The sequence below is a fragment of the Porites lutea genome, chromosome 5 (genome assembly GCF_958299795.1).
Source record: "Porites lutea chromosome 5, jaPorLute2.1, whole genome shotgun sequence".
NCBI classification, from domain to species: Eukaryota; Metazoa; Cnidaria; class Anthozoa; order Scleractinia; family Poritidae; genus Porites; species Porites lutea.
Window position 1 is genome coordinate 10,282,863 of NC_133205.1, and position 21,043 is coordinate 10,303,905.

Below are 21,043 nucleotides of genomic sequence, written 5' to 3' on the forward strand. Positions count from 1 at the left end.
AGTTACATGTAGCTATAGTGACTCCAAGCCGGGACAATAGGTGGAGAAAATAAATTTTAAGCATTGCATCACTGAGCAGGAGTCCAGGGTCTTTCATTGTAGGCTGTTCGGCCAGCCCTTAGACCTAGTACTGTGGAACTTCTCCTTTTGGGAGACCTCTATTCAAGGGACACCTCCATTCAGGGGACACAAAATTTGGTCGTGGAAAAATGTTCAGATAATCTTTGTCTTTGTTACCTCTATTGAAGGGACACCTTGGACACTTTTTCTGATTCCAGAAATGTGGTTTTAACTTCCATTCAGGGGACACCTTAAATGTAGAAATCAAAAAGTGACTGACCACAAAAATCATTGATAAGTTTAATTGTTCACTAGTCTGAATGGCAACAGCTTTCAAAACATTAAATCAATGTACTGCCCTGATGGGAATTCAACACACAATTGCAACATCGCAGAGATAAAGATTATCATGATTTTTTATGCATTGTCTAGCTGCTTGAAATAATGACTGCAGTAGATTCCATAGCCTACAGGAGCAGATGCCTTTTTCGGCTAAAATAATAATATTTTGTTTGTTGGTTAATTATTAACAAACCCCAGCCCAACCTCAATTCAGGGGACACTTGTCTTAGCCCCGAGGGTGTCCGCCCTGAATAGAGGTTTCACTGTACTGTTTCCATAGCAAACAATCCCACAACCCATCCATAAGCCCCCATGCAAGGCATCCAGGCCGCCATGACCCTGTTCAGTAGCACAAATAGGGAGGGGAGGGTAGGGAGAGAGCAATCAAAATCCTGGCAAGCGGGTACTGCAAAATCAAAACAAATGAAATTCCTGTTAAATTTTTCATGGTAAATTCACAGCATTTTCACAGGTTTTTCAAAGTATTTTCATGGTAAATCTCAACGTTTTTTCTCGGTTTTTAGCCATGAGAAAGCCTTGAAAATTCCATGGAAAAAACCATGAAAAAGCTTTGAAAACTTCCATATTCATGGCCCATAATTCATGGCCCATGAATTATTATCCTACCCACACAGAAGATAATGAAATTTCCAGGAAATTAAGTTCATGGGATGTTTATGACATTTGAAAAACCCATGAATTGAATGGCAAGTTTTTTCATGGTGTTTCAATTTAGATAGATAATTCGTGGAAAATTTATGGTCCAGAACCAAGGCCATGAAATTGACAAATGCAATATTCTTGACAATGAAAAAAGATTCATGGGTTTTTCCTGAATATTTCATGGGATTTTCATCAAAGCCATGTTGGTAAGTATAGTGCTAGGCCAGCCTGTCTTCTCGTATACATATAAACACAATGAATTTTAAATTAGATATTGAGCCAAGCTAACCTGGTAAAGTGGACCAGTCCAGGCTCTAAATGAAACAAAGAGGATCGGACCCATTCAAAAAGAAAATATCATCAACAACACTTAGGTTGGCTTATTTTTAGACCAAACTGAGGCCTGAAGGGCTGAAAAAAAATTTTTTTGAGCCCGGCCCTCCCCCTTATCTCAGGGTCGTGAAGACTGCCCTCCCCCCACCCACCCACCCTATACTGAACGTCTGGATGTGCCTCTGGGTTGTTTACCATTTGTAAAAGGTTTCCAGAAAATCCGGTTTGAATGTAAATGAAACACAACTTTTTGGGTTGTTCTAGCGAGAAATCAATTTCCAGGAGCATTGAAACAATCTGCAAAGGTGTTTTTCTAGACAGAATATTTCAAACAGAAATGTGTGTTCCATAAGTGAAATGGGATCTTTGATACCAGTTTCAGGCTTCTGTAGCCTTTTTTAGGTAAAGGGAACTGATTTCTGCAAAGGGTAAATTTACTAATCCTGAAGTTTGCTTACCATTTGCCCAGACCATAAACCGACTGGTTTGCCCTTGTAAATCGTAAAAAACCTTCAATTTGATGATCATTTGATTTCTGGGGTAAATAAAAAATATACTTTGTAGCATACCCTCTGCTGATCACCACGGCAGGGCCCTGTTTGACCGATTTATTCTTTCCTAACCTGTAGATCTATGGAGCAGCAGTGACATTTTTTGAAGTTTTATCAGAGGAGCAACTTACAGAAGAAAGGAAAAATGCTTTGCATTTGAATGAGGATGAGGTGAACTAGTGAATTCTCATGAGCATGCAGCCAGTGATACTTTGAAAATCATAATTCCTCTGGCTGTTAGCCATTATAAGTGATGCAGAACAGAAAGCAAACATTCCTTGCACCTGTAGTGAATACTATCAATTTATCTTGCAATTTTTTTCAGAGCTGGAAAGTAGCGCACACAAACAAGTGCATCTGTGTGTTGTCTCACTGGCCATTTTTTGAAGCCTTCAAGAAGTTTTTATCGCAGTTGTATCGCATTTCTGTATCAGCACAGCCACTTCCAATTGAAAGGTAATGTTAATGTGAGAGTCAGTGGAAGATGTGAAATTTCTTCATCACTGGTTACCATAATATGTTGTATTTTCACTGTTTCATGGTGAATGGCTTGGTTGAACACAACTGAACAGAGAATTTCATTTCTAAATAATTTTGTTGTCGTTAAGGGTGAGCACTTAATTTTCTGGGCTTTCCTTAGAAGTTGGCAGCAGACTTGTTTAACTGCCTGAAAAAAAAAACTGGCTACTGTAATAAAATCAGCCAGCTACTCTAAGTTTAAAAATGAGTCAAACATTACAAATATTATTATAAGAGGATAATTATATTTGTGGGATAAATGACCAGCTACTAGCCTGCGTAGCAGGCGCTTGGAAGTAGTGGGCGAAAGAGAGAACGGGCGCGTGCGAGGGAGACACGCAGGGTCGTGCGCCTGTTTTTTCTTGTGCCCACTACTTCCAAGCGCCTGCTACGCAGGCTAACCAGCTACTTGCCAGTTACTTAAAACCTTAATGATCGACAGCCCTGATTTTGTCTTAAGGTTTGTTAGTATGAAAATAGCTGTGGCCAAATTGTGACAACCCTGGTTACACATTGCGCTGTAGTCAGGTCTTTGTGTTTATGTTCTTTTTTATCTCTGCTACTGAGACAGTAAGTTCTATAAGACAAAATTAATATTATCATTAAAATTCCCAATAAATTCATGTGGATCAAAAGCTGTTTTTAAGGGAAATTATTACACTTATTATTACAATGAATTAAATTATAAAGCTATAGTACATTAATTAATTGACTAATGGTGCAATTATCAGGTTTAATTACTAAGTAATAATTAATAATAAATTAATTAGATTTATCCTGTTTGTCAATTTCTTTTTTTGGGGGGGGGGGGGAGGGGCTAGCTCAAGTTAGCTACAGCTTGACTGAAGGCAAGCTGTAAATGTGACTTTCTTTGCTGCCTTTGTTATGTTAGATGGAAATATGTGTTAATTTTTATCAAACTTGATCAGTCAGTAATTAACATTTGATATCATCCTGGCTGTAGGTACATAGCAATTCTGATGCTTGATGTTCCTTTCCCTTCACCTCAAAGACCAAGAATTCTTGTACAGGTACGTACATTTTCTCTTCAACCTTGTCATACATTAACCTTAAGGTGATTCCCTAGTAAAAGAACCTAACATAGATTGTAGATGAAACTTGGTACACTGATGTAACAAGTCAAGAAGATGATAAAAAGGTAATAAAAAGTGGGGGTCACCGTGCTCGTTTTGACGTCACAATGCTGACAAATACGGCTATTTTGGACCCTTTGACAAAAGCCGCCCGCAGCCCAAAACTAGACAAAAAGGAAAGATTTTTTCAATGATGCATGTGGTATCGCACAGAATTTGACTTTAATGTATTGTTTATCCACTTACGTACCAGAAAAATGCCTTTAAATGCTCTTGTTTTTACTTTACGCTCGAAAGTAGAATTAATTTGGACACGCGCTATTCGACACGTGACAGCTCAATCCGTACAATTTAGTAAAATTGCCGAAAAACTGAACATAGATTTGTGCCAATTTTTTTCTCACTGAAAGGCAGCACTGTCCTTATTAAAATCAGGAAATAAAAAATGGGGGTCACCGTACTCGTTTTTGCGGTAGAACTGCAGAAAGTGCGCACCAAATGCATTTTCCTTAATTTTTGAGAGAGGACTGGGTCGAGTTTCAAAATAGAATGTATGCGAAAGGGGGAAGAAAGTATTAAAAAATCCATTTTTACAGAATTTACATCGAGATATCACATTTAGGACACAATGTGATAAAGAAAGCGTTTAAATGAAAATCAAAGTGAATAAGCATAAATTAAACATCCACTATCGAGGTTCTCCATGAGGAAGTCGAACTCAGCAACACGCGTACCGCTTAAGTTATGCACATTCCCACCACATTGGCAAGAAACAACCGCGAGCAAAAACGTTTTTCTCTTCGGTCAACTTCATTTTAATAATGTTACTTCAAATGCTCTTTTTTACGGAGGCCATCTTGTTATGCGCAGTAAGAGATGCGCAGTGCAAAACCAGGGCATCACCTTAAATAGCTAATTTAGCAACCACTTACATTAAGCAGCAATCGTGGCCTTTTGACATTGCGGGCTCTAAATCCACAAGACTGTAACAATTAAACTATTTCTATATTTTTGTCTCCATAGACAAACATGTATGATCCTTTTGAAATCTGCCAGCCTTACCACACTCCTCTACCAGTCAGGTAAATATCTACCAGCATTATACAACAATTTTATTGGCTTGCCTCTAATTTGTCAGCAGCTCACCTCACAAGTGCAGGGTTCACATGGAAGGCTACTGCTTGATCATCACAGCAGTTCAAGTAATTTAGTTGAGGTCCTCCAAGGAATTTGTAGCAGTTTTTTTGTGGTACATGTAGGTTTACTAGTCGTCTGGCAACTTTGTAGCAGTGGCTATATCCCCTTTACCTCTCTATTTTGCTTCCCATTAATGTAGAATCAGTTTGATGAGTGCCTGAAATTTGAGCTCATGGCTGGGTTGTGATGATTTGCCATTAAGAGGGACAGTGTCGTGTTGGAGGTGGGGGGGGGGGGGGGGGGGCTGGTCACAGTAGAGTCCTCTTGATACCCTAGGCACCCCCATGTCACTTAATTGATTGGGGGTGAGGCAGTTGGTTTTGTTGATTCTAAACATAACTATTTACTATGACCTGGGCTTAAAGGATTAAAACAAAATTGTTATGAGTAGGAATTTGATTTGGATGATTTTCTTTCAGTGGTGCATCTTACACAGCAATGCTTCGCTACCTTCATCCAGACAATGCCATGCTACTGTTCTATCTTGTGCTCACTGAACACAAAGTGCTGATTCACTCTCTTAGACCAGCTCTCATGACAAGTATTGCTGAAGCTATAACAACAGTGAGTAGATTCAAAATGGGGACAAGCTCCCAGGGAGTTATTCATACAGTTTTTGTCAAATACCCAAAGTAGAATACCTTATTTCCTTGAATAAGTGCCCTATTCCAAATAACTGCCCACTCCTGAGGCCATTAACAGTAACCTCCCCCTTTGAATAAGTGCCCCCTCTGTTACGCCGCAAAATGTAACAATTGACGCAAAATGTAACATTAACGCGAAATGTAACAACTTTTGACGCGAAATGTAACATTAACCTGAAATGTAACAACTTTTGACGCAAAATGTAACAACTTCTTAACGCGAAATGTAACAACTTTTTGACGCAAAATGAAACAATATTTTTAACGCGAAATGTAACAAGCAAAATGTTACAGCCTTGAAATAACTGAGAGACTTGGACATGAGCCTTGTAGATAAAGTGTAAATTGTCTGGTGGTTACAAAAACAGTTTATTTATAAAGTTTTCTTATAATGTCAAATAAACTTACAAAAGGTAGTAAAACAGGTGATAAAGTTACAAGTCATGTATAACCTTGGAATAGCAGTATGGACAATAACAACAACGCTAACTTATTAAACATAACGTATGGAAAATATCCCAAGCTATGTGAAAAGAATATGACTAGAAATGTGAACAATAACACCGCAGGAAACACGCACCAATCAGCAATTGAAATGCAAGTTAAAAGTAAAAGTTAAGAAAGGTAATCTTTCAAAAGAAAATTTTGAACGTAGTCAATAAGATAGATATGAAATTTCTCATTTCTTACCGGACTTCCAGTAAATGTGAGTAATTTCATACCATCCCAGTCCTGCTGCCTTAAAACTTAACTATGCCAACGCCCATTTAACACTGTTGATTATCTCACGCAGTCGGATGACTCCTCCGCGACACTTTCCTTTTAGGGAAAAGGGGGGAAGGAGGGTAAAAACAGACAGCGTCGGATAAAAACAGAAAGCGTCTTCACTCGATGAAAGTGTGAAAGGAATGATCAGTAATAGATACTCGCCTCGATTTCATACGGGCTCAACTCCCTAAAAATGTACCATCCTAACCCATGTAATACGTCCTGGATGTTGTATTGCCAACTTTCTTTTCAGCGTCACACACATGTACAGAAAGATATACTAATCAACAATTCGTTCGACTGTTTCAGAATTTAGTTATTATTATCGAAAAACGTTTTGTAAGTTTATTTGACATTATAAGAAAACTTTATAAATAAACTGTTTTTGTAACCACCAGACAACAAATGATTTACACTTTATCTACAAGGCTCATGTCCAAGTCTCTCAGTTATTTCAAAGGTGTTACATTTTGCTTGTTACATTTCGCGTTAAAAATATTGTTTCATTGTGCGTCAAAAAGTTGTTACATTTGGCGTTAAAAAGTTGTTACATTTTGCGTCAAAAGTTGTTACTTTTCAGGTTAATGTTACATTTCGCGTTAATGTTACATTTTGCGTCAATTGTTACATTTTGCGGCGTAACACCCCTCCCCTCCCATCCCCCTCTCTTTCTTAAATAGTAGGGATACAAGGGAAACCAGCTTCTTCTGCCAATTTATGTCTAACTTTTTAGGCTTCGACTTCAGCTAAATCAGTATGGAAGAATAGTTTCTTTTCCGTTAAGTCAGTTTCGGTTATTTCTATATCCATGTGCATGCTTGCAGAGTTCCTTTATGTGAGTAATGTCTTTTAATTGTTGACTTTTTGGCTGCACCCTTGGTAAATGGCGTAAACTTCTCGGTGCGCCCATCGATTAAGCGCCGTCCTTTGAAGAAGCATCTCTCCTTTTAGCTAAAATTTGAAATAAGTACCTGGTTGCATATTCCGGAAATTCAGAACTTGTTTAAAATGATCATTTTAAGATTTAACGGCCACAAACATTAAAGCTTTGAAAAGATTCAGGGTAGATGTATTTATGTATTTTGATATCGTGGGACTAAGTTGGCTTTGATGACTTTTGTTACTAACTGCATCCTTAGTTTTCAAACGTTGCATGTAACATTGTGAAATTATGTTCACCCTACAGTATATTCATCTGCCATTTTTATGGGTCCTTGTTCCCTCCTACAGCAACTCTAAACGAGTTATTTTCATCTCCAGCCCAGTCAAAATGTTTTACAATAGTAGGCAGGATAACTAGAGTAGCAGGTGGCAAAGACCTAAAACTTTGATGTTTTTGTATTAACTTACAGCAAGGAGCCCATTCTTTCGTACAGATTTAATCCAATCAGAAGCCAGCTGGAAACTGTCTTTGACTTCTGAATGGTTAACGTCTTCATGAAAGAATGTGAGTTCCTTGCTTAAGTGTTGAGGAGGAGGCAGACATTCCAGTTAAAGTGGCAAAATTGCTGGCTGCTGGCTTACTTTGACTGGGCTGTGCCTCTCTATTGGATACTTAATCCATTCGCCCCTGACCCGCCCGTTACCGCCCGTGCGGATCCACGTCCTTTCTACCGCTTGTGACGTCATCAGTTTTAACGGTCAAGGACAACTTTGTCTGCTAACTTGTGCAGAGTGAAGGGATCTTTCAAACCATACTAGAATGAGCACAATTCAGTCAAGGACACCGGGGAAAAAGGACAAAAACCATGTAACATTGACCTGAAAATCTCCATGAAAATCGTGTTCCATTGCCCACCTACCTTTCTTTTCGCCTAACCCTAAAATCCTAAAAGCTTTCCTAAAAACTTTTCCCACCAAAATGAAGCCTACTAAATGCCCAGCAAGAGAAAAAAAAATGAGGCAAGAAAAGCGAAAAAAGAAGGGAGGAGAGAAAGCGAAATTTTGCTTTCTACGCGCGCCCGAACTTCACAAGCTAACAGTTTGCATCTGGATCAGAAGGTCGTGAAGTGTATGACCTTCAAATGGTTTGTGGTAAGTTTTAGCTCTTTATAGCACGACAGTGACCAGAAAACCACTCGAGTAGCTTCAAAACGCGTTTTCGGCAAAATCTCCAGGAGCGAATGGGTTATCAATTATGATCACTGATGACTTAAAAGAAATAGTTAAGTATTTTTAAGAAAGTTTGATTTTGTAATGTTGTCCGAAATTGTACTGTTCTATTTCAGCTGCTGTTTCCTTTCAGCTGGCAGTGTCCATATGTGCCTCTCTGTCCTTTGGGTTTAAATGATGTTCTTGACGCCCCCTGTCCTTTTATTGTTGGTAAGCTAACGTCTGTTGTTCGTGTATTTCTCTTGAAATGATTTTCTTTGATGTCTGGCTAATTAGGTTTTAAAATTAAAATTGAATTATTAAATTAAATCCAAGTAAAGTAGCGATATTGTAGTGGTCCTGTCTTCGTGTCAAAGTCAAGTGAGGAAGTACAGAGAAGGAGCTCGGGGGAATTAGAAACAACTAAGAATGTAAAAAAAACTCTTAATTAAATTTTTTGCGGATGAATCTGAATCTAACTGCTATCAACATGTGCAACCGATGGTCCTTGACTAACTTCTTAGCAACAAACTTTTCACCAACACCAAGACCGACAGCGAAAGAACACTTGTGGTAGCCTTTAATCATCACTTTTAGAATGGTTAGTTTCAAGCTGGGCTTCACATTATCTGCCCTCTCTGACATCATTCTTGCCTGTGTACTTGTGTTTGAAATTGAAGCCAGTACATAACTTATTTGACCTCAACGCCTTTTTTGAAACCAGATGAAGCTGGTTTTATGTTTGATTGGCAAAATTTGGGGATGACTTTGATTATGTTCGATTACCAAACCCAATCAAATTGAATCAAACGATTAAGTTCGATTACCGAACATTCGATTGTCTGCACCGGGTCTAATGGACAAGCTGGAATTCAACGCCCTGACGTCAAACAAACCAATTATTAGAGAGATTTAAGGTTATGTTACGCGGTACGATTCGCATCGACGATTTTTAGCGCAACACAGCGTTGCAACGTTGAACAATGTTGTAACTATTCCAAACAATGTCGCAACAAAGTTGTAGCACTGTGTTGCGCTAAAAATCGTCGTTGCGAATCGTCTCGTGTAACATCATCTTTACAGTCACGTTTACGGCAAACGGCAAACGTGAGTTTGTACCACGTGACCGAGTTTTCTCTTTGCTTGTCGTTTACTCTTTATGACTTCTACAGAAAATTTTTATCCATAACAGTTTCATCCGCTCATTTCCTATTTTGAGAATTTCGCAACTGGAATTTGATGTTCGCTGTTTGGCGTAAACGTGTCTCTAAATCTCACTATCATTTTACTGCTGTTGCTCGTAGGAATTGATTCACGTTACTTTGGTCAGTATGATCCTCCTGACGATGTAACCTGTGTTGACCTGGATACAAATATGATTTCACTGTAAGTAATAACTTTAGTCAGCGATCTGTCCATAAATGGAATCGGCAGAAGAAGTTCATCTGGGCCAAGGTGTAATTATATCCAGAAAACCAACCAACGTGGTTATACAACTAAGACTGACTTTCACTGCTAAGCTTTATTTTTATCTTTCTATGCGTATTCTGGGCTTAGAGACACCAGGGTAACTTCTGTTTGTCAATTTTTTTGTGTTTTCCAATTATAAATATTTTGATTAGAATAAATTCCAGACACTGTTTTGGCTTTAAAAGTGATAATTATTTTAGTCAGACCCACGAAACCTACAACTGGAGTTTCTTATGAGCCTATCCACAAAAAAATGTTATTTTTTTCATACTTTGGTTGGAAACGTTTACAGGGGACCAGTTCAAGTTTTATAGATTAAGTTTCTTGAACCCTAAAGTTCTCGCTTGCAAATCAGGGCTACCGCTTTGAAAACTTAAATTTTATCTTTTTTCTTTTTCATCAGGGAAAATGAACTCAAGAGCGCCAGTTGGAAATCCCTTCCAAAAGTGAGTGAAAATCATTGGAATTTTCTGGTTTCTGTTTTAGACGACATTGTTTAAATTGAAGTCATGAATATATGAAAATCATATATGAGAACTGACGGGTGAAGAATTCTATGAAAGAAGATCATCGCAGTTATAGACGCGACTTTAGTAGTTGCGTACGGGATTCGAACCCTTGACCTCTGCGATACCGGTGCAGCGCTCTTCCAGTTGAACTAACAAGGCAGTCAAGCTCTCATCATCACCCTTTCACGGGTTTAATACTAACCAATTCAACGACCTGCTCCTAGATAGCTTGTTAGCTTAGTTGGTAGAGCTCTACACCGGTATCGCAGCGGTTCAAGCTTAGAATCCCGTACAAGCCTGAATTTTTATGAGGCTTTCTTCTCGCAACTTCAAAAATTGCGTCTATAACTGTGATGCCGGATCTTCTTTAATAAAGTTGTTTAATTCCCGTGTTCTGTTGCAGAAACCAGGGAAGGCCTTGCAGGAAAGGTTAAATGAGCTCTACTACCAGTTATATCAACTCTACCACAAAGAACGAGAAAGTGAGTGATGTTATTATTATTTCATACCAAATATTTTTATTCTCTGTTCACTGCAAACAGAGAGAGGAAAAGTTGGATGAAAAGAGCTTAGAGTTGGAATCACTCTTTGGTTAATAACTGGGTAAAGTAAATTCCAACATTTCCATTTTCCGTATCAATTTAAGTTTAGTAATGTTAGTGAACGTCTTCCCTTTCTTTCAGCATCTGGTGGAGACATCACTGAGACTGCCATAGAGTTGGCACCACTTGACCATGATAATTCGCATTCAAGAAAAAGAGTGAGCTGCTTTTAGAATTTTTTTTTCTCATGTTGGTACAACTAGCATTTTAATCCTTTTACGTCGAGAAGTGGCCAAAGGAAAAGAGTGTATGTTTTTCAACTCAAACGAAGGGCTGGGTGGGAACTGGGGCTCTGAAATTTCGTTAGCAATGGCGGACAGCAAGAAAGCAGCTGACAAACAACACTGAGCACGTGACTCAAAACAACCCCTCGGTCCCAGGCCCCAGCGGTGTGTGAGAAAGCATTTTCCACTTATATCGTTCCTCAGCCAGTGGAAAATACAACTTATAACCAAGTGAAAGTATTGCTGAATAGGTTTTATTTGAATGGCCACCCGATGGGATATGATTTACAGTCTCAAAAAAGTTAGAACGGCGTTACGTGACTGCAACATTCACTCTGGGTTGTTTCGTTATAGCAGCAAATTCAAGTAAGAGGTCGCTATTCAGAAGTTTCGCGCCTTTTAAACAGGTTTTTATTCTCCCTCTTTTCCTGTTTAGCTTCAAATCGAGGTTGCAATTCAAGATGCGTTCTTACGATTCATGGCCACGATCCTCAAAGGTTATAGGTGCGTGACAACTGTTGCAGCTATATGTTATGAAAAAATTTATTGGATTGTTTTAGTACAATACAGTCCACTGCTATTATAGTCGGTAATAGCTGGGGGGGGGGGGGGGGGGGGAATTCCTCGGAAAACATTTGCATTCGAGGGGGAAAATTTATTTACATTTACGATAAGTTTGATTGATCTTCAACATAGGCTCAATAGGGCCATTTATACGAGGAAAAATAAGACGCGTCTTAAATAAGACGCGAACTTTCGTATAAACGGCACATTTCGTCTAAAATAAGTCGCGTCTTATTTTAGACGAAATGTGCCGTTTATACGAAAGTTCGCGTCTTATTTTTCCTCGTATAAATGGCCCTAATGTCCACCACTCTCCCGTGTCTGGTCTTTGATCCTTCTCGAAGAACTCTTTCGGGGGGAAGGGTGAGGTCTCATTTTCTCGATCAACGGTTTGTAATCTGAGTTAGGGCGATTTTTGTAAGAGCTTGAAAAATGGTTTCGGTAAGTGTTCGTTATTTGTTTTATCGGCCAATGAATGAAAAGATCAAAACATGGGCTCTTCGTTTTTCCGCCAAAGAAAGCCCTAATATGGAGAAGGCATTGTTCGATGAGCCAATCGTGTTGCCGTATGACGTCAAAACGAATTAGCGATTGATTTCTAGAAAGTTCTGGAGCATGAAGTTTTTTCAGCCGAGCGTTCGCTTAACCAACCAAAAGCCACGCGCGTTTGTATCCGTTCGATAAACCAATCAAATCGCTCTATTTCCGCTCGTTTTTTGTTTCTGTTTTGTTCGCGCGTTTTCATTTCAAGGTCATACGAAAATCGCTCTCACTGCGGTAAACAACATTGGGAAGACGAGGAGACGGGCCAGAAGTGGAAAAAACAGCGTTGGGTGGAAATGTCCCAACTATTCAGTTTTTTCTGAGACTGTAGTATCGATCCATCTTCACCATATGCTTGGTTAAAAATGTTCATGTCTTAATTTGTTACGTTACAGGGATTACTTAAAGCCGATCACGTCTGCACCGACGCAAGAGACATGTGACTTGACATCTCTGTTTGATCTCGAGGGTATGTTTATATATATTTTCTCTTTCATTTGCTGCATTTTTTTCAAGTTTTGACTGGGACCAAATAAGGAAAATACGGCAAAACGGCTGGAAAGAACGCTTTACAGTCAGTCAACTTGCCTAGTTTAAATGTGATTTTTTGAAACCGAGTACGGGAGATAAAACTCCGCAAATTCGCGGAATTTTACAGACGTTTGTATGGTGGGAGTGGGGTAAGTTTGTGCCCCCCTCCCCCCCACCATCACCCTACAAGAAATATCTGTAATTTTCGTGTGTTTGTGTAGTAATATCTTTGCTCGCTCTGGCCGTATTACCTCAAACTTAGTAACTTTATTAATTTTTAAACTAAGGCCCTTTTCTTAGCATTGTCAATGGATATTCGCTTACTGGTGTTTATCTTTATTAAAACTTGAAAAAAAAACCGTGGAGGGGTCTGTTTCCTCAGATGCCCAACTTTATTCTTTCATGTAATAAATTATTTGGGTCTTTTCATGTTTTTACATGTTTTTGTTATTCTTTTTTTTTTTTGTAGGATTTCAGAAGAGTCGGCCAAGTTCCCAAACAAAGTTCTTCCAGACATTAACCAGGACGCAGATGTTTAGCCGGTTTATTGAACAAAGATCATTCGTAACCTCTCAAGATTCCTTACTGGCGTTCTTTGACAACTGTTTGGAGAAAGTAAGTTTATGATATTCGTTATAACATTTGTGGTCGTATGTCTTAATCTGAAGCAGTACTGTCATGACTGCTCATCGCCACTGCTGTTCAGGTACCCAAGAACGACACCGTTGGTATTTGTACTCACTGTCCATTGCTCCTTGTAAGGGAATCTGAAGTCTGGAATCTGGGAAATTTTGGCCTGTAGAATCCGGATTTCGGGAAAGTTTTGCTTGTGGAACCCGGAATCCTGGGCTTTGGAATCCAGAATACAGCTCAAGGAATCCGGAATCCCACTAACGATTAGAATTCAGAATCCAAGTCAGTCCACTGACAAAGACTGGAATGCAGCACCTGGACTCCGGAATGCAATCGAGAATCCAAGCATGTCTTGGATTCCCTTACATTGGTCGATGTCCATCTAATAGTTGTGTCCTTTCTGGGAATAATTTCACTTGCGTTTGGTCCAAATTCTTTTAATTTCCGTCGCCGTTTTGATTTCTTATTAATATCCTGGGTGACAAATTTCGCTCTCAATCGTGGGTTTTTTACTTGTTTATCGTATCGAGAACTCCAAATCCACGCACTGTAAAATTTAGAGCGTAAATTTTGGCTTAAGCTCACAATTTTCTGAAATTTTCGACAAAATACCTGTTAGAATTCTCGTTGATGTGCTCTTTCGTGTGTTTAGGTTTTTCTAAAGCGTCTTTTAATGCCCTGACATCTTCACTCATAAAATTTTAAAACCTTGATGCCATCCTGGCCATAGCAATTCTGCAATTCCACATGTGAAATTATAAATTGACGCTAAAAGTTCGCGCCAAAATTAAAGAGCAGTGACTAATCTGTCGCCCAATCTGTTGTTGTTTTGTATGGCTCAGACTTTAAGTTTGCCATGTCACCGTATCGACAAGGATAGGAAAGTCGCCTTAACAACATGCAGAGTCCTTCAATTCCCTCACATAGAGAGTGCTGTGACAGTAGAAGACATCAGAAATTTGACGGTAGTTCGCAAGTACTCGGATATCACGTTTGTCTGCAAGACATGCTGCATCATCTAATTCGTAGAGCTGAAATAGAAAATGTTCAGGATTTTTAGACCTCCAAAATTCAATAAGACTTAGGCTTGAAACGTCCCCTTCATCGAACAAGTTTTCGGCATAGCATTCACGAGTTTCTTTAAACGATTGCCATCCGTAAACTTTGTGTTCGTTCTATGTTTACCCAAGCTTAAAAGTTATATATTTCGGGCCGAAAGCAAAGTTTATCTCGTCTCGCCCCAGTCTTTTTGGGGCGCTTACGTCATAATTTCGTCTTCGTGTTCGTCCCAGACGCTGTTGCTTAAGGTTCGCCATCTGCGGTCGGACATTATGTCTGGCCAAATTTAATGCCAAAGACTTAATTTGCAGATGAACAAGATGTAAATCGTTGCGCTAACGAAATAGCAGATACTGACCAAAATACTGTCTTAGTCGGAAGAATGTCCTCTGAAGAAAGAAAAATTATTTGGAGCTTTGTAAAGTGGCAAAACTTTACTAAAACTAAAACTGAAATTGCGTCCACCTTATAGAGTCTAAGAAAAATCCGTTAGCCAGCTTGTTGCGAAAACCTCATTTTATTAGCAAATCCTCTTTAATCTTTGTACACCAGTTTTCCGCCAATTAGCAGAGAAAAGCCAAAGAAAAAAAATTGCAATATGCAACACACAGTGCATATTTTCCTTATATTTTCCTTTATATACTAACTTAAGCGAAACCATCACCCTTTAAGAAGCTGGTTTATCAGTGTGTGTTTTTGTTGTGGTTGCAGCTGGACTCATCACCATTCATCCCTCTGATTGAAGTTGATGACTCGATCACTAGGTAAACATGATTAACATCCTTTCACTTCTTGTAATTGTCAAAGTCGAAATTTTATGACAAAAATCCCAGACTTTTATTTGAATATTACTTTGCGGAAGCACACCAAAGGTGTTGCCATTAATTGGTCACAGAACTTTGTAAGTATGAATCTGTCTGGATTTGAAAAAGGTACCTCCAGGATTTTTTAACAACAATCTCATTTGAGGCTTGTCCAATACTAGGTGTTGACGACTTTTCGTGTGTTTCCAGCGATTAATTTGTCCTTTTTAAGCCCTAAATAGCGACTTTCAACTCTTTTTTATTCACCACAAGGGTAAAACGCACTTGAAATTTCTGTAGGTACCCTTTTATAAATTCAAACAGAAAAATGTTGAAATGTTCGCGTGAAGATGGCGAGATTGATTATTGCCTTGAATATGTAGTTTGGTTTTACTAAAGGTGAGTCTCTTCTTTCTTGTGAGTTTTTCGCTTGAAGCACTGAGAAACGTTCTGTTGTTTTACAGAGGTGGACAGAGGACGTATGTTGTCACGCCACCCGATGTGTCCACCATGGACAAGGGAAAGCTCTATTCGTAAGTATCAACTCGAGGACAAGTGTTTATCACACACAGTGCACAGTCTCCTATTTTTTTTCCCGTAGAATCGTCAAGATCGAGCGCTTACGGCCACCAGCAGCCATTTTATAATTAGTTTTAAAAGTACCGAGAAGCCGGGCGTCGGGGTTTATAGCGGTAGGGGAAGGGAGGAAGGAAGGCGAGAAAAAAAGAGGGACTGCCGATATATCACTGCAACTCGCATTCAAGGAGCGTGTTGCTCCAGCAACGCAGGGATCTGATTGGTTATTATTCTCATTATTGGTTCTTGGTTATTGGTTGTTTGTGATGATGGGACAGACCCTCTATTTTTTCTCGCCTCCTCCCAAACCTCCTCCTCCCCTCCCCCGCCCCCTAAGTTGATAAGGAAGTCATCTTCAAGCTAGATGGCCAGTAAGCGCTCGATCTTGACGATGGCTTACGGAAAAACAGAGGGCCTGTGAACAGTCTGAAAAATGCCATGAGAAATGTCCAGAAAGTCGCGTAAGAAAACTGGGCGCCTCCGAGCCCGTTAATTCCGCTGTTTACACCTCAAAGAATATTAAAGAGTTTACTTAACTCAGTCATAGAGAGAGTCTGCAGAACAGGCGTCATTTTTCCGCGTTTCTCGGGCGAGACGCGCAAAAGGGGCCTTCCCCGTGTCTCGCGCTCCACGCCCTCTTGGAGCTTGCCCTCGCTTGGCTAAAAAAGCGCGAAAAAAATATCGCCGGTTCTGCAAGCTATGGCAGAGACAGAACATCAGTTTCCCTAATGTTTTAATTTGTTAAACCCTCAATTAACCTTCAACAGTTATGAGTGTCGTGAGAAGGTGAGTTAGTGCGGTGGGTCCTGTTATAACTGGTGTATGTAGTGAAAAAAAAGTCTTAACTTCGACTGTAATTGAAGCCGAGAGTGATAAAGCTGCTTTCATGTGAGCACTGAAAGAAAATATATACCACGGGAAATTGCTTTTCCCACCGTGTGTGTAGTGACAACTTGTATACGTACTTTTTTCTTTCTTTAACAGATACCCAGTGTTTCCGGTGTTGAATGTTCAACTCATGAAGCCAGAGAAGTTATCCCTTCACGCACAGTCAATAATGACTCCGCCGGTTTCTCCTGTGGCCAGAAGAACAAGAGCAGAAAGGCACCAATCTGTGCTGGTAACGAAAACTGTTCACATTTCGCGATAGAAATGAGTGTTGGCATAAGGTTGTGTGTGTCAGAAAACCCACTGCCTCCCTGGAAATTTGCCCCGGACCACTCGTCCCCGATTTTTAGACAACTCGCTCGCAATTTCTCTCTCTCCCTCGATATGAAAACCGTAATGCTAACTCATTTCCATGAGTAATTCATACCCTGGGGATTATTAAAAAAATAAGACTGTAAAAGAGGTTACTCATGTTTCCTTTGATCCCCGCACTCGAGGCCGTAAAAGTTACGAGTTTAGCAACCCACCCTCCCACCCGACGAGAAAGTCGGGGTTGATCGTGCCTCGTTTCTACTTTCGCCCGGTCTTGGGCTTGTCCCAGCGAGAGTGATTCCCCATACCTTATTACCACGCCAATGATAACAATGCCTATTGTTGAACATTACACTTTAGTATATACACACTCAGTGATCTTGGTAATTCAAGCAATCTGATTGGTTAGCTATCTCGGATTCACCGCGCTAGGCGGTGAATATAAAGCAGAACAAAATCGCTGTCGTGAACTGGGTGTTTTGCCAAAGTTTCATAGTAAAGCCTTTTTGAAAATACACAAATATCCAAGTGCTGATGACTTTGATGGTTTCTGATTTTGTTGAGATCACTTCATGTGAATATACTGAACGCTTGAAACAGGCTAGAATATACTAAAACAATTATTCACCTCAGGCTCAGTTAATATTGTTGAATAATCCCCTCGACTTCGTCTCGGGGATTATTCAACAAATACAATATTAACTTCGCCTTCGGCGAATAATTGTGAAATATTACTGTAGTTAAATATTTTGTCCTCTGTGGCTAATTGTCTGGGGTGTAGGAGGAGGTGGGGGTAGGGCAAGCTGTATGTACACGTTCACAAGCTTGAATGGACTGGTTTAGACATAACTTTGTTCACAGTGTCATTTGTTTAGCGCTTTATATTCATTGTCTTTCTTTTGTTTGTAGATGGCAAAAAAGAACGCTGGAAGTCCTATTTATTGGGCAAAGTAAGTTTAATGATTTTTTTCTTACTGTTGTTGTTTGTGGCTGTTGAGTTTCTCTTCAAGATTTTTCCAGTCAGTGTATAGTGCATTGTACAACCTAGTTAGTTCAGTTGGTTGGGTATATGTACCTGACGGTGGAGTGGAAGGCCTTGGTTAGATTTCCTGCCTGACCAAGACTTAAGGTCTTTAAAAAAGTAGAAGAAAGTCCTGCCTTCGCTCTGACATCTGCAAATGGCTCACCTGTGTAGTCTTCTGGCATGAAGACGAAACATCGTAGGCCCTGTGCCACAGAACTTTCACTCCATTTGCTACTGTTGGGCGTAAAGATCCAAAAGGAACATCCAAAGCTCTCGCGGTATCCACCCCTAGTGTCTGTCCCATTTCATATTCACATTAGAGGGCATTCATGACCTGTTGGTCATAACCAAACATGTAATTCATTAATTTTAAACTGCACCTTAAGTAGTGTGGCAAAGTCACCCAATACCGTGTTGTCATTTATCCCTGAAAAGCTCGGAGGGAAGTGGATATTAAGATATTTACATTTTATTTGTCATTTACACTGCCGATACAGAACTCTAACTAGGGCATAAAATAATAATAATAATAATAATAATAATAATAATAATAATAATAATAATAATAATAATAATAATAATAATAATAATAATATATGATGATGATGATGATGATGATGATGATTAACGACAGAACACTTTTTGTCTCAAATTATCAGGCTTGAATTTTTTATCCGTGAGGCTAATACGATTGTTGGTTGCTACTTTAGTTCCCTTGTCAGTATTTGCGTACAGCGCGGCTACTGTAACTGGGGCCACCTAGACAAAGTTGACCAATTGGATTGCGGGAAAATAACAATACATTCCAAGAAAGTTTGTTGCGGGCAAATCAGCAGCTCGTAAAAAAACAATAAGTTACTCGAAGCAAAAAATGTAAATATTGATAGCAAACATTTTTCAAGAAAGCAAAATGTTTCATCACTCAATGTTTTTCTATTCGAAACTTTACGTATAACACCCAGGAGAAATATTTGTTCTACACAAGTTGTTATTTTATTTTGTCATCTACCAGCTATTTTCTTCGCTTCCATTGTCGCACTTTGCAATAAACATGCGACCTCATCTCGAGACGTCAAGTCAAAAATATAACTAACGTTTAAAATAATTTTACATTCTTCGCCTCTTTTAACACTCTAACGGACTTCTCAGGAAACATAGGCTTCATTCAGCGGGTTTAAAAGGTCACAGAAGTAGGTTGTACTGGTTGATTTCGATCCATGTCGTTGATTTCGTTCCGTGATAATTATGATTGATTGACAACTAACTTTTCTCGAATGTATTGTTATTTTCCCATCATCCAATTGGTCAACCTTGTCTAGGTGGCCTCGGTTCTGGTAGTCGCACATTGTGTTTATGGTCGGTTTTTTCTTCTTGTCAGGTGCTTGGTGGCTCACTGTTACAGTCTCTGGTTTATTCACCTGCCGGCATATGTTAAAGTTCACCACAATAAAGCTAAAGTGTTGCATGTGGCTTTTGAGGTTAGTCGAAATGATTATTCGGGGATAGACCGTTCACAGCCCCCTATTTTTTCCCGTAATTTCGTCGATATCGAGCACTCACCGTCACTGGCAGCCAACTTGTAATTGGTTTCAAATGTGCTGAGGGGGCGGGTTTCGGGGATTATAAAGTGATGGGGAAGGGAGACGAGAAATGAAGAGGTGACAGAGACCGCTCGTATGGAAAAACTGTTGACTGTGAACAGTCTAATCCGTTGACATCTGTTAAAGTTAATTCGCTCTTTATGGTTTTCAAAAACATAACATTTAATTTTCCCCCAGATCTTGTGCAAGATGCAGAAAAAGAAGGTCAAACTTCCAGATGAGGTGAGTCTTCTAGTTAAATGTAACATTGGTGATTTTGTGACCTTTGCATCCCAGAATTCGCTGTGCTCAAAGACAGATGGCTGATCTCGTAAGTTTGCTTAACCTGTGATCGGGCTGTCCGTCTTCTCTTTTCTTTGCGTGTTTAGGTTTGCTACGTGTGTGGCTACCAGGGTTGTCACTAAGATTTCAAGTTGCAGGGTTGATTTATTTCTAAATTTTCCTTAAACAGGTGTGTTATCGAGTGTTAATGCAACTTTGTGGCCAGTATGGTCATCCTGCTCTAGCTGTTAAGGTAAGCTTTTCAGTGTCGAGTCTTTTTATAGCCTGCGATTATAGCCCTCTCTCCTCGCTGCTCGCTGCTAGTGTCGTTCCTGCGAAACCTTCCTAGCGGCGAGGAGCGAGGAGAAAGGGCTGTATTCGCGGGCTAGTTATTGTATTTCATTTTTTTAGGGACCTTCAGCCGAGGCGTTTTTGGGCTACGCACGTCAACCGGAAGTGTAGCCTTCGTCGCTGATTAATTTAACCCCGGTTGGCAAAGTCTGCGAAGCAGTGCTCATATCCTTGTTCTGGGCCTCCAACGGACTCAGTGAATTACCGGAAATACGTTTCGAACTGGCTTCTTTAACAAGCCTATCATTGTGCGTACTCAAATCCTGGTACAAAGACGAAGGCGCAGAACAAGGATTTTGGTGCTGTTTAGCAGACGGACTTAACCAGAAGTTCATTTCCGTCTGTGGTGCAGGCTACCAGAAATGAGCCCTTTCCCCCTTTCATATGCCTTGGGGCGCTACCAAATTTGTATTGTTAAGTGTCTCTACTCTTATACAGACGATTTGCCCGAAAATGTGTTCAAAACCACTGCCCAAGAATGCAAAATGTCCACTTCCGATTGGCGTGCATGTCCTTATACTCCTTACCGACTTTTGCCCACCCGATGTACGTCCAAATTCAAGAAAAAAATTCTTCAAGTTTCATTTTCAAACACAGAGAACACCAAATAATGGCATATGAAAGTACTATTGAAATCACTGCATTTGAAATGTTCCGGGCTAATGCCTGTTTTGTTGTACAGGTTTTGTTTGAGATGAAAAACCAAGGAATAACTCCGAATGCTGTCACATATGGGTATTACAATCGGGTAAGTACTCTTTGTTGTTATAACATTCGTTTTAAGCGTTTCAAGGACGAGAACTCTTTCAAAGAGCTCTGCTTCCAATGTT

At 39.7% G+C, this 21,043-nt stretch overlaps 1 protein-coding gene across 2 annotated transcripts in view; it reads left to right on the forward strand.

Annotated features, from left to right (window-relative positions):
- Nucleotides 1-21,043, forward strand: part of LOC140939085 (C-myc promoter-binding protein-like) — a 45,517-nt gene that overhangs the window by 8,581 nt on the left and 15,893 nt on the right. For both annotated transcript variants that reach the window (XM_073388640.1, XM_073388641.1), the window contains 21 exons: nucleotides 2,028-2,120; nucleotides 2,275-2,405; nucleotides 3,433-3,499; nucleotides 4,586-4,644; nucleotides 5,179-5,323; nucleotides 8,400-8,493; nucleotides 9,567-9,648; nucleotides 10,136-10,178; nucleotides 10,645-10,723; nucleotides 10,925-11,001; nucleotides 11,504-11,571; nucleotides 12,570-12,643; nucleotides 13,175-13,320; nucleotides 15,109-15,161; nucleotides 15,665-15,733; nucleotides 16,761-16,896; nucleotides 17,886-17,926; nucleotides 19,379-19,478; nucleotides 19,779-19,823; nucleotides 20,053-20,115; nucleotides 20,896-20,961. In XM_073388640.1, coding sequence (XP_073244741.1) covers nucleotides 2,028-2,120; nucleotides 2,275-2,405; nucleotides 3,433-3,499; nucleotides 4,586-4,644; nucleotides 5,179-5,323; nucleotides 8,400-8,493; nucleotides 9,567-9,648; nucleotides 10,136-10,178; nucleotides 10,645-10,723; nucleotides 10,925-11,001; nucleotides 11,504-11,571; nucleotides 12,570-12,643; nucleotides 13,175-13,320; nucleotides 15,109-15,161; nucleotides 15,665-15,733; nucleotides 16,761-16,896; nucleotides 17,886-17,926; nucleotides 19,379-19,478; nucleotides 19,779-19,823; nucleotides 20,053-20,115; nucleotides 20,896-20,961 — 1,731 coding nt within the window. The remainder of the gene's footprint in view (nucleotides 1-2,027; nucleotides 2,121-2,274; nucleotides 2,406-3,432; nucleotides 3,500-4,585; nucleotides 4,645-5,178; nucleotides 5,324-8,399; nucleotides 8,494-9,566; nucleotides 9,649-10,135; nucleotides 10,179-10,644; nucleotides 10,724-10,924; nucleotides 11,002-11,503; nucleotides 11,572-12,569; nucleotides 12,644-13,174; nucleotides 13,321-15,108; nucleotides 15,162-15,664; nucleotides 15,734-16,760; nucleotides 16,897-17,885; nucleotides 17,927-19,378; nucleotides 19,479-19,778; nucleotides 19,824-20,052; nucleotides 20,116-20,895; nucleotides 20,962-21,043) is intronic.